The sequence below is a fragment of the Barbus barbus genome (genome assembly GCF_936440315.1).
Source record: "Barbus barbus genome assembly, chromosome: 31".
NCBI lineage: Eukaryota > Metazoa > Chordata > Actinopteri > Cypriniformes > Cyprinidae > Barbus > Barbus barbus.
The window spans coordinates 14,672,090-14,685,738 of NC_136759.1; the positions used below are offsets into that span (position 1 = coordinate 14,672,090).

The window sequence follows — 13,649 nt, forward strand, 5'->3', positions numbered from 1 at the left end:
CCATTCTCAACCATGGGGCTTGGGCAAAGTTCCAAAGGGGTCCCAGAATGATTTAAAATTATTATTATAAACAAAAAATATTAATATATTAAAACAATCTAACTTAAAATGATATAAAACTGGAAAAAGATTTTTTTTTTTGTCAATTGAAGATCATACAGATCTTCTGAAATCACAATATGAATTGATTAATAAAATTCATTATACAGGGGCCTTCGATTAAAAAAAACGAACGTATTTGTTCTTCTGTCTCACCAAAATGTTCATTTTGTAACTTAGAAAATGAAACACTTATACACTTGTTTTGTAACTGTAAATATTCTCCAGACTTTTGGAAGCATGTATCTATGTTGGTTTTTGATATATTTTGCTAAATATTTAAAATAGATGAATCTATGATCCTTTTTTTTGAACTGTAATACTGGATCGGATGTAGTTGATAACACTTTAAAGGTGATAATTCTTCTTGGGAAGTTCCATATACATAAAGCAAAAATTACATCTATTAGTCCCTCATTTAAGTTTTTTTGTAAAGAACCTAATATATTTTATGACTCACTGACTTCACTTACCAGAAACAAGAAATGTATAAAAACATCTCTCATATTAAAAAATGTTATTTGTAAAATGTAATGCTTTACCATACATCATATATATTTGTTATATGTATCCCCCATATTCTTATTTATTTTTGTTGTTGTTTTTTTGTTTTTGGGTGTGAGTTAAGCTTGAAGTTAAGTACTTCTGTATAATTGAAAAAAAAGAAAAAAAAAAAAAAGAAAACGTATTTGTTCTTCGTGACCCGTGACAGACGACGTCACGTCGCATTAAGCCCCGCCCCTTCTCCTCGGAGAAGAAGCGTCGCCATTTTAAGTGAATGAGTTTCATTTCACATCGCAACTGTAGGACGGAGAACCTCAGGAGCGTTTTCAACCTGTTTCTCTTTTAAATTGTTAGTGGGGAATTGACTACTATGAACTGAATCTCTTCCTAAAGCCAATCAACAAGTAGATCAAAGTCAAGTAACGCATAAGACAGTTGATTTTTTGCACTGAATGTAGTACGTTAGAGGAAATGGCTGTGGAAAGCATGACTGTCCATCCAAACTCCCCAACAGCCAACCACGAACACAACAGTCTTCTCACTGACGAAAGGTCGAGTAATATCATCATATTTCTATCCAACTATTGATTTGTCCTGTGCTTTTTTTTCCAAAAACAAAAAGCACGGGCATTTGCTTTTTTTCTTTCAAAGGGATTAAAGTCGCCTTTCTGGGAGCGTACAGAGGTAACGAAACGCCATCTTGAAACGTTACACAGCGCAATCTGGAAGGTCATAAGCGAATCAGAATACGATCAAATTTACGTTTTCAGTCACTTTTCGAAGTTTTTTAAGCGATCGAAGACCAAGGGGCCACCACTACGCCAAAACATTGCTCCAGTAACTCAATGTTTTCATCACAGATTCATCACAGACGGACAAAAGAAAAACACGTTTTTGGGTATTAACACAAAATTAAAATTCGACTTAAAGCGCACTGTATGTAATGTGGTGGATAAATGGTAAAATACATCCCCGGTAACGCATCAAGGAATTTGTATCTTTAACCACCGCGAGGCCTGGACAACGCTAAAGCTAGCAGTGCTAACAGTTAGCAGACGACTTGCATTGAAATACAACAACAACACGGCTAACGGAAGCTAATGAAAAGCGACGGACTAGCATGTTTTAAAAACTTGTCCGCTTGATTAACAACGCTTTTATTTTATTTAATTGGTCATTGAATATTCAGTTTATCTTTACGGAATAGCATTATTTACACTAGGCGATGTTAATTTGTAACAGTTTAGCACTTAGCATGTATGCTAAGTGTCACGAGCTACGCACTTAGATTTATTGGGGACCTCTCTAAAATAAATTGTTTATGCTTATTTCTTTAGGGTTTTGCGTTTGTATTTTAAAGTTAATGTAAACTATAATCTTGCCGCTAAATTTACAAATAGTAAGTTATTCGAGTTTACTATTTTTTATATATTTTTTTTCGTAAAGATATTTACTAAATCACATTTTTTACGTCTCGATCATTTAACTTGAGAAATTGTATTAACTGTACGACATTTTAATGATAAGAACCAATAATGGAAATTATTTGTTCCCTTATTTTAAAGCTGTTCAGGCTTGTTTAATACTGTTCTTCAAGTCCTCCACGTCATTTCATTTGTTGACAGTAGAAAAATAGTATATCTCATTGTTAATAATTTGTTACATGTTCCACAATAGGTTCCCCTGTTTTTTCATATTCTAATTTTGTTGTGATCTAGTTAGCTTTGGGTGCACATACATCCCTTATGAACCAGTGCTTTCTCCAATGTCTCAAAAGCATTCAAGGTCTTTCCAAAACATGAAGCAAAACACAAAGGTGCTTAACCATACCACCATTGTCTGCAAATGCCCAAAAATGCAACCTCTCACCTCCCTTGAAAGTAATTTATGCATAAATTAGTATTTCACAGTAAGTATTTTCAGCTTATTAACAGAAATTTAAAGGCCAACATTTTGTCTTTGCATGAAATGTGCCTTATTACTTGGATACTTACAGTAAAGAAAATGTTTTTGAGTTAGAGGTAGTTTATATGTCTTTATATGCAGTTGTCAGTTTTCCCAAGGTGCATTAATAATATTAGTAAATAATACAAGTGTGGCCCTTATAATGGTTTTTTTTTTTACACTTCAGTGTGTAATATAACTTGTAGCAGTGAAAGATTATGCATGCAAGTGAAGTTGTGGTTGTTAAAAGCCATTAGATCTCTTTACCCTCTGTTAGACAACCGCTAAAGTGTGTAGATTTTTATTCACAATTTTTGTGGTAGAGTCTTTTTGGCAAATAGAAGGGATTTGTAGTGAATGCACTGCAGTTATTCATGAATCGATTCCCTGTAGTATACTTAGGACTTAACTGACTGTTCAGAGAAGCAGATGACAAGAGTTTAGCTGCATTACATGAAAGATCTGATCCACACAGTCAGTTGAAACAGAAGTTTGTATATTTAGTGTAATTGTAAAAAGCTTTGGAAGAATCTTGAAAAATATCCACATAAGTTGAAGATTTAAATTTAAGTAAAATGAGTTTTGTCTTCCAGTAAAGTTAATAGAAATGGGTGGATTAAGACCCTCCTGCAGACTTTAGATTGTTTGTAACATGTCTGGATTTATTAAATTGTCATCACTTGATGATTGCTTTTTCTACTAGTTAAAGAGACTGGGATACATTATAAGAATTATGCAAATTTGTCAGCTGATTTACCTTCTGTGGTAATAATTTATCTTGTATTTTTTTTAATTATATCTCACCCACAGCTTTGCATTGCAGTTCATCTGGTAGCACATGTGCTCTTGTCAGAAGTTGCATTGCACAGACCTGTTGTTTTTATAGGCCAAAGTTGAGGGGTTAGGTGATAATGTTTTCTCAGTGCTTCTTTGTCTTATGTGGCAACTCCTTATCACTGGATTGGAGTTTTAAAGGGCTGGCTTGCCTGAATGTAATGTGTTTATTCTGTCTGTATATACTTGTATATGTGTTAGATCTATAAACAGAGGCTTTGAGTTGTTCTCAGTAGGGCACAAATGAGCAGTGAACATTTGACACCCTTAGTATGATGACTGAAGCAACTAAATTAAAGTATTGCGTCTGTATATTGGCAGCCCTGTTTCTAAAGAGATCTCTCTTGCCCTACATCTCTACCCTCACTGTCTATAGTTTGAAGATCAGTTAAGGCATCTCAATTTTCCTTAGTTATCTGCAATGTAATGACAAGTGAATTGTTAATAGCCCAACCAGCGGAAATCGTCTTATCAGAATTAAGAATGAAGGCCCACTTAAAAAGCAAATAATAAATTGAGTGTTCTGTTCTGCACAGTTTATGACAACAGTATCCTTTTAGAAATGAACCAGTTTTCATAGACTAGAAGCAAGTAAGAGTTCTCCAAAGGCAGAATAAATTAATATGTAATTTCCTGTGTAATCCTGTTCTGAGTTGTGACATCCTTTTTGTATTTTGTCAAACAGGCAAGAAGATGGGGAACTGGAAGAAGGGGAGCTGGAGGATGACGGCGGAGAGGCAGAGATGCCCAGTGGTGAGGGAGCTGATCCCCAGGATAAACCTCGCCGAAGCAAGGAGTGCCATGCCAGTGAATCAGATGAGGAAAAGTCACATCGGCGGAGGAGAAAGAGAAAGAGGGAGAGAGAGCGTGAAAAAGAAAAAAGGAGGGCCAAGAAAAAGCGTAAATCCAAGCACAAGGTACAAGTTAATATTGTGAAATATTACTACAATTACACTTTCTATTTGAATATATTTTAAAATGCAATTTATTTCTGTGATGACAGGTGAATTTAATCAACCATTCCTCCATTTTCAGTGTCGCATGATCCTTTAGAAATCATTCTGATATGATGATTTGCTGCTCAAGAAACATTTCTTATTATTATTAATGTGGAAAACAGTTTCTGATTAATGTTTATGTGGAAACTGAGATGAATTTTTTCATCAGGATTTTTTTTATTTATAAAAATGTTCAAAAGAATAGCCTTTATTTAAAATTGAAATATTTTGTAACACTATAAATGTCTTTACTGTCACATTTGATCAATTTAATGTCCTAGCTGAATAAAAGTGTTAAGTTCTTTTGAAAAAATCCTACTGATCACAAACCTTTGAATGACAGTGTATATCATCTTCTCAAATACATTTGTGTGTAATGCAGCGTCACGCATCCTCCAGCGATGACCACTCGGACTACAGTGACGATTCAGATTACAGTCCCAGTGAAAAGAGGAAATACAGGGAATACAGCCCACAGTATCCTCCCACTGTGAGTAAAATATATATTTTTTTTTTATTTAAAGTAACACAACAATTTCCTATACCGGCCAGCCAATCAGCGGCACTTTTCCCAAAAGCAACGTTAGCTAACTATGGTTGTTAGTTCCATTGAACTCTATTGGTAACGATGGAACTTGTGACGATAGTTGCTTCTGGGAAACACACCCCAGATTAGGTTTTAATGCCAGCCTGTATTTTGGTCACTATTTGTAGTCTCAAGGAGGTTACCCTCCTGCGCCCTCTGGTCATGGAGGTCCCATGCCAAAGAAAGGTGGCTATATGAAGATGGACAAGCAGGGATATGGTGGCTATGATGACTACGAGGAGGAAACATATGAAGGTGAAGAGGATGAGGACATGGGTGATGATGACTATGATGATTTCACCAAGGAACTGAATCAGTACCGCAAGGCCAAAGAGGTTGGAGGTGGTCCACGTGGCAGAGGTGAATGTTAATTTCATGGTCATGGCTGAATGTTTTGATACATATTAACAAAAGTGGTATACTTCTTTTCTAATAATCACCAGGTAGGCTAGATGTTTGGAGTTTGTCCTTTAAGTGAATGCCAAAAGTACGACAATTATCACATGTTCAGTGTCTGCATATGTCATTTGACTCAAAGAAGTGTGTGAATTCACACCAGTGTGTCAGTGTTTGTGTGATTACATCTGGTGACCCTTATTACTGTCACACAGGTGGCAAAAACCGCATGAAGAACCACAGAGGTCGAGGCAGAGGAGCAATGAGGGGACGTGGTGGGAGAGGAGGAGGCAGAGGGAGAGGACGGGGCAAAATGGGAGGAGAGAATGATGATGGTGATGGCATGTATGATGAGATGGAGGTGGGTCATGATTCGCAAGTTATTAATGTTATCATGTTATTATCAGGGAATTTTGTGATTTCCAAGCCTAGAAAAGGACATTACCAAAATCCTAAGAAAACACCATAGAAAGTTCTATAGGGGATATAGGTCTGCTAAAATTGCATTTTGCGAGTACAGTCTATAAAATTTATTTTCTAAAAATCATGAGTGACTGAAAAAGACAGGATTCATCCAGGCTTTGTCAGATATCCCAACTATCACATACCTGGGTTTATCCTATCTGTCATTACCAAGTTGTACAAATTAAATCAGCCATTTGTCTTTGACTTAACATTAAGACGTTTTTTTTTTTTTTTGGATAGTATGGAGATGATGATTTTGACAACATGGGAGACGATGATGACTACTCAAAAGAGCTAAATCAGTACAGGAAATCAAAGGACAGAGGGCGGGGTGAGTTCTGCTTTAATAAAAGATGTAAGAACACGCCTAAATCTCAGATCAGCATTGAAGGTAAAGTATTATTTGTTTGAGTGTTTGTAATTTCTAACCTTATTTTTGTTTTCTTCAGGTGGAAAAGGTGGGCGAGGTCGTGGGAGAGGCAAAGGAGGTCGAGGAATGAACCGGGGTAGAGGGAGAAATCGAGGGAGGGGCCGTGGAGGAGACCAAGGTCCCGATGAAGATAACAGTGGCGATATGGACATGGGGGTAAGACAGTTCTTCAGATTGTCCACTTAGTTCATAATTAATCAGCAAAACGTAAATTAGCAACTGAATTATTTGTTCTCTGACTGCTTTAGGATGGATCTGGAGGCCAGAGGAGGAATGATCAGGAGAAACATGGGCCGGACAAGAAGGGGAAAGCCATCTGTAAATACTATATTGAGGGCCGCTGTACATGGGTAAGCTAACTTTGGCAGATGTTACATATAAAATTGATTGTAACACAATTTAGATGTCATTGTCTTTGAGAGCAGTAAAATAAATTATTGTATGTTTAAATCAGTCATGTCTGACTAATAAGATGATGCAAAATCACATATGACTTTGCGGGCAACATGAGCTATTTCTGTAGTAAATGCTGTCAATGTATCATCAGGGTGACCACTGTAACTTCAGTCATGACATTGAGCTGCCTAAGAAGAAAGAACTCTGCAAGTTCTACATCACTGGCTTCTGTGCGCGAGCAGAAAACTGTCCCTACATGCATGATATCCTTTGGTCATTTTGCTAGTTTGTATGAGAACGTTAGTACTTATCTATATAAGGACATTGTAATGGTACAGTCATGCACTCTAATGAATTTTCACATGTCGAAATATCTCCTTGACTCCACTGCACGTGATTTCCCTTGCAAGCTGTTCCATACCACAGGGAACTGTGTGAATGGTGAGGAGTGTATGTTCTCCCATGAGGCCCTAACAGAAGATACTCAAGAGCTGCTGGATAAGGTGACTTCACAGATATTTTAAATTCAGATGTAGTTCTCTTATTGTTGTTTCTGTGGAGTTAGAGTAACACTGCTCCTCTTTTTTAATTGAAGATGCTGGCAGAGGATGCAGAAGCTGGTGCAGAAGATGAGAAAGAGGTTGAGGAACTTAAAAAGCAAGGCATTAACCCTCTTCCAAAACCACCCCCTGGTGTTGGTCTTCTCCCGACTCCACCAAGACCTACTCCAGGGGATTCCTCTGCACCCGCAGACTTTGGAATATCTGGTGCCCCACATGGTAACATCCCTCCAAGTGGTCCAACAGCTCCAGGCCCTGGTGTTGGCCCTGTTCCTGGAGTTGGGCCATTCCAAGGCCCTCCTCCTCCCTGCCCAGATGGAAGCACCTTCCAAGGGCCACCAAACCCCAACGGCGGTCCTCCACCACCTATGGGTCCACCACCTGCTTGTGGAGGAAATGCTGGAAAGAAGATTCCATCCTTGTTTGAGATTGTGGTCAAGCCCACAGGACAACTTGCGCAAAAACTGGGTGTCAGGTTAGCTGTCTTTTTTTTTCTGTCACGTTATCTTGGTTTACTTACTAGCTGGATACAGAATATACTGACACAGATGCACTCTTTACAGAGGACCAGGTCCTGGCAATGCTGCTGCAGGTGCTTCAGGACATCAGGGACCTCCTGCAGGTCCCCCAGGTCCACCTCCGCCTCGCTTTCCTGGGGGCCCACCACCAGGACACATGGGTCTGGGTGGTCCTCATGATATGCCTCCGATGGGCCCATCTAACATGAATCAAGGCCCTCCATCAATGGGCACAGGACTGCCAATGATGCAGAACTTTGGCCAGGGAGATGGACCACCAAACCTGGGCATTATGCCTCCAGGTGGTGGAACACCTGGTAGCAACTTTTATGATAACTTTTACCAGCAACAGCAAACCATGTCGATAGATGGAAGTGGAAGAGATGGTGAGTTAATTTTGTATTTTAACTTAAGTTCTTTCTATCCAAATTAACTTTTATCAGTACATGCATTGCCTGAGAGTCGGACTCATATCCTTGTTGTTGCTCGCACCACGCTGTACCATTTGAGCTGATGTGAGCTGCTTTATTGTCCTACTCTGTTCTACTTCTGAAACAAGAGATTAGTATTCAGTCCCATTCTTTGCCTCCTGGTACAGGTGACAACTTTCAAGGTGTGGGTGGTGGAAACTTCAATGATCAGTCACTTGGGAACCAGAAATCTGGAAGCATAGAGGGTGCAGCTAATGTAGGCCCATCTAGTCAGCCTGGAATAGCAGTGCCAGATTTCCTGCCCCCAGCGCAGCGTGTGCTGTTTATGAGACTCCAGCAGAAACAACAGGAGGATGAGGAGAGAGCCAGGAGGCTGGCTGAAGGAGGAGGAACTGAGAGGGAGAATGAAGGTACTAATGAAAAACATTGCCTTTGCTTGCAGCATTTAATACAATATCATATGACAATGTTTTTGCAGAATCAACACCCATAGTTTTATGCAAGAATGTTCACTCTTTACCAAAGTGCTTTACAAGGAAGCTGGCTTTTTTAGATTTATATTTTTGTCATTGAAATAGCTGAGGTTTTCTAAACGTTAACTTCATATGTATATGTTGCCAAGGCTATTTCTGGGAAGGAAACATCTCAAGGGCTCTGCTCAAAGCTTGACCCTGCCCAGGACCTCATAATACTGTAAACATCCTCTGGCCTGGGGTTGTGCAATCTTGCCACAAAAAGAATCTTGTCCCTCCACTAGATGGTGCTTTCTTGCACTGAGTGAAACTGTGATGTTTTCAGAAGAGACTGACAGTTAAAAAATAGTCCCATTGATCTCTGAATCTCTGCACTTACATTTACTTACAGGAGATTCAGCAAACTGGTATTCCAGTGAAGATGAGGATGGTGGTGGCAGTGTCACTTCCATTCTTAAAACCTTGCGACAACAAACACAGACCCAAGGCCCTGCTAAGCCGGATGGAGGTCCCAGTGACCCCCGTCTACAAAAGTCCCAGCCTGCACAGGCACCCAGCCGACCAGCAGACCCCCGGCTAGCACGAGACCCACGACTATCCCGCAACACAGACTCTTCTCAGGCACCTGAAGCCAGTGCTTCATCCTCTCTATCTCCTACCCCTTCAGACCCCCGTCTTGCCCGGCATGCGGCTGTCCATGCTCCTAAACCTGAGCCCCCACTTGTGTACAAACCCCCGCCGTTGACTGCCCCAGCCAGTAATGAAGAAGAGGAAGGTGAGAGGATGCTGAGGGACAAGCCCGTGCCCATTCCGCTTGACCCTTTAATGGGCATGGCTTTGCGTGATCCCCGCTCCCAACTACAGCAGTTCAGCCACATCAAAAAGGATGTAGTACTGAACAAGCCTTCATTTTCTAAGGCAGTGCTGTGGAGTCCTGAAGACCTCATCCCTATTCCCATTCCTAAGCAAGACTTGCTCCCACTGCCCCCTGGCATCCCTCCAGTTACCGCCATGGATCCTCGTTTGTCCCGCACACAACCCCAGCACCAATCTGTTTCTCTCCCTCCTACTGCTCCTCCTGCTGAGCAGTCGAATCAGTCCTCCTCTTCCCTACCAGACTTTGAACTGCTCTCCCGCATCCTCAAAACTGTCAACGCCTCTTCATCCAGTCCTTCTCAAGGTGCTTCTACAGGAATCTCATCACCTCCGTCCGTCTCTGCCGAGAAGCCTGTTGACCCTCGCATGGCACGAAAAGTCCCTGCCGACCCTCGACTCCAGCCACAAAAATCTGCCCTGAAGTCCACTTTTGAGGCATCTGCTCCTCAAGGGTCTCCCCCAGCTGCCTCCTTATCTCCACCTTCCTCCAGCCCCACCATCGCACCCTACGACCCTCGACTGCTGTCAGCAGGAGGGTCAGTTCGAAGTGTGGGAGCTGGTGGCGTAGGTAGCAGCGGCAGCAGCAGTAGCGTGCTGAGCAGCATCAGTCTATACGACCCTCGGACTCAGGGCTCAGACAAAGCCGAGGGTTCATGGGCCTCTAGAAACACTAGTCCTCCCCCTGAGCCCAAGCCAAGCGAAAGTACAGCAGCTTCATCTAAACCCAAGTCTAAAGAGCCCCTGTTTGTGCGCAAGTCTGCACTGGACCAGTCAGAACCAGAGAAGAGCTCGACGGAGCAGACTACGGATCGCTACAACAGCTACAACCGCCCTCGACCCAAACCTTCACCTTCGCCCAATGCAGGGACTGCTGCAGGGGCCCCTGCAACAGGCGGTCCATCCGCAACTGGTCAAGGCCCTGCTGGTTCTGCAGAGCAGCCTGCAGGAGTCCACAATCTTCCTGTATCCACACTGTTCACCATGGTAAAGCAGGTCAACAAACCGAGCGGCACTGGCAGCCCGTTTGGTGGCAATAGCCCCGCACAGCCTGACGTGGCTGAACAGGACAATGCCTCTCTAAAAGACGTTTTCAAAGGCTTTGACCCCACAGCATCACCGTTTTGCCAGTGAACTCTACCAAGCCGCTTTAGGACTTTTAGGTGTACGGCTTCACAAATACCCGATATATAAAAATATTCACTCTTGCCAGGTTACACACCACAGTATTCACATATAGAATTCTATTGGCCGGTTGGGATTGGGAAGGATTATATCTGTACTAGTGAGAGAAAGATAAAAAGTAAATGTCTATTTTAAAACCAAATGAGAAAAGTTTAAATAAAATGTTCATTTTAAGGACCTCTATGGGTGTGTACATCAAGAAACACTGAATTACATTAATTTTGGCGTTGCGAAAGACACACTTTCATCAGCTTATACTAAACAGGTTCATTGGATTTTGACCCATTACCCTCACCATATCATCCTGCTCGAGTTTGCCGGCTGACTTTTTCGTTCCACCTGGCTTCAGGGAGACTTTATTTACTGCCACTCCCTGTGCCTCCTGCGGTGGAGCTGAACTAGTTCACGTTGTTCACGGGCACTTTTCATTTGCTTCCCACCAGTGATTTAGATCTTTTTAAGAAGTTTTAGCTGTTTCCTCTTTGCTTAGACTAGTTAGCTCATTTTTCATGTCTGTAGGGATGCCACTTGTATTCCTACTGCTTCAAATTCGTGTTTAGTCTGTTGAAGCCACTCCACAGATGAGATCTACAGTTGTATGTGTTTGTCACATGTGAAATCATTTTAATTTATTTTTTATACGGTCTGCTTTTTTCTTTTTTTTTTTCTTTGTCACGTGGCTGTCAGATTGAACAATTTTATGAATGTGTGTATATATATATATATATATAAATATAAATATATATACATGTGTATAGTACATTCTTCCCGTCTGATTTGTAAATTAACTTGAATTGTGCAACAGCTAATGTTGATGGAATATATATCATGTCATTCTTTTGCTTTCTCACAGCTCTGTCACGCTTTCCCTGAAACAGGTGGTGTGTCTCAATGAATGCTCTGAAGTATCTTGGGTTTTTTGTTTTTGGGTTGCCTCTCTGCAAAATGACGACTTGTAAATTGAAAAGTGTCCATATTTGACAAAAGGTAACATTTTGTAACCATTCATTGTAGGTGAAGTTGTGAAGTATTTAATAAAGGCAAATACCAGATTGAAAACGAGCAGGACCTCAAACAATGGGTAAATCGGTGGTGTTGGTAGTATCACGATTCTTTCGTGCATAGATGTGAGCATGATATGAGTCATTTCCTCTAGATTCCAGGTCTATGACATTCTTTACTCTTTACTATTGGTATGCTTTTACAAAGGTATGGCAAAAAGGATGAAGATTGTGTCATTGGTGTTTCAAACCTGAATTAATTTATTTCTTCTGAAGAACAAAAAAAGAACAATGTTAACCAAATTTTGGTGACCTTTGACCTCCACTGAATGGAGACAAAATATTTTCATTTTTTGGGTGAACTATCCCTTTAAGTGCAATGTAGGTTACATTTTTGGCACTTGACTCATCCCCAATGTCAACTGAGGAGAAATCTCAGTTAAGTTAAAATTGTGTCAATTTATCACAGTACAACCTCCCTAAAATGAGAAACCACAGAAAAAGATTCTATTTGACTGTTTTACATTTAGTCTGTTGTAAACACGTTTCTATACAGGGTGCCGCCACACCCTGCTGTTTTTATAACTGTAGTGGCAAGTGTTGATTTTCTTTGGCAGGAGAAACTGGCCTTGATTAAACGGAGGCTAAATTTGCGTAATGTTCTTATAAAGTAGCTTATTTTAGCCCAGATCCTTTGTTTTAAACTGTATGCAAAGCTTTTCTCAGAACAAAACTACAGCTGCTTGTCACAGATGTCAACACTACTTGAAAACAGAATAGTTGAAACTTAATAAGAATTATGCATTGGCATATATTTTGTCACTAAACCTTTTCTATTCAATTTTAAGGCTCGAGTAAACATATATTAACCTAAAAAGATTATAATTGCAGTTTTAATTTCTTATATAAAAATATATTTTTATGTATTTTAAAGGGCATTAAATAACGTGGCATTTAATCTGCAGCTAATGCAACCTTATACAATTATTTTTATATGTATGTGGAAAACAAAATGTCAGAGAGACTACTACTAATAAAATATTTTATCAGTCAGCCTATTTTTAGTTTTACTTTAACTGGAAGCCCTGCTCTCAATCTAGAACTGTTTAGGAGATTAAGTTGTGCTAAACGTCATGCCAAATTTCTACAGCCATCATGTTTGTGATTCCCATGTGGACACAACTACAACCTTCTCTTTGGTCCCTCCACCCTATTTCCTGCCCTCTTTGAGGAATTCCACCCAGTACTAATTTTTCTTGGGAAGACAGATCTGAGCCAGGCGCTGGAGCGGGAACGAGATGTCTGCTTAAGAGACCTCAAAAACAAAACTGGCTTCCTTTGGAAAAAACAGACAGGGAAATTCATTGAGCCAGCGAGTGGAGTCTTCCTTTTCATTCAAAACACTTTCTTCCTATTCCACTGGTGTGGATAAAGGGGAAATAACATAATCTATTTTAATATGTTATGTAAAATATTTCTCTGGTTTGTGACAAAAATAGCCTGGAATATTCAAAGTCCTTTGCTTTAAAGTTTGAAATCCAAAAACACAATTTGAACGGGTCGGCAAAATGTTTGCAAATAATAATAAAATTGCACTGCTTTTTAAAAAGAAATAGTTGCTTATTATTATGGCCAGAATCTTGTGTCAATAATTTAGTTATAATTATTTATTTTCATATAGTTACACTCTCTAGCATAAAATCTTACATTTGTGTTTACCTAAGTAGGCAACTTTTCATTTCAACTCCGCATGCATGCGTTACGTGTGTGAAAAAGCTGCTTAATGATAATTACTGCGGTCAATTCAAACATAGTATACCGAGTTCCCACAGCAGCCCCTCAGCCCTCTGGGAACTATCTGCACTAAATGGGTCATACGGTCTGTTTATTTCTTTTCCTGCTGAGCTGTGCCTTTTCCCAAGTCTGCTCTCATTAAATTACTGTAGTAAATCACCG

General features: G+C 40.1%; 1 protein-coding gene across 2 annotated transcripts; it reads left to right on the plus strand.

Annotated features, from left to right (window-relative positions):
* The first annotated feature begins 871 nt into the window (after positions 1-871).
* On the plus strand, positions 872-11,678 carry LOC306851333 (zinc finger CCCH domain-containing protein 4-like). Of its 2 annotated transcripts, none has more exons than XM_079387492.1 (14): positions 872-1,154; positions 4,067-4,298; positions 4,762-4,869; positions 5,094-5,325; positions 5,577-5,722; positions 6,067-6,157; positions 6,276-6,412; positions 6,505-6,606; positions 6,804-6,915; positions 7,046-7,155; positions 7,248-7,687; positions 7,776-8,116; positions 8,329-8,571; positions 9,026-11,678. In XM_079387492.1, the coding sequence occupies exons 1-14, from the start codon at positions 1,075-1,077 to the stop codon at positions 10,639-10,641; spliced, it is 3,990 nt and encodes a 1,329-aa protein (XP_079243618.1). In that variant the 5' UTR covers positions 872-1,074; the 3' UTR covers positions 10,642-11,678. The 2 variants fall into 2 exon arrangements, with proteins under 2 accessions (XP_079243618.1, XP_079243619.1); XM_079387493.1 differs by lacking the exon at positions 872-1,154 and adding an exon at positions 1,936-2,419.
* The last annotated feature ends 1,971 nt before the right edge of the window (positions 11,679-13,649 follow it).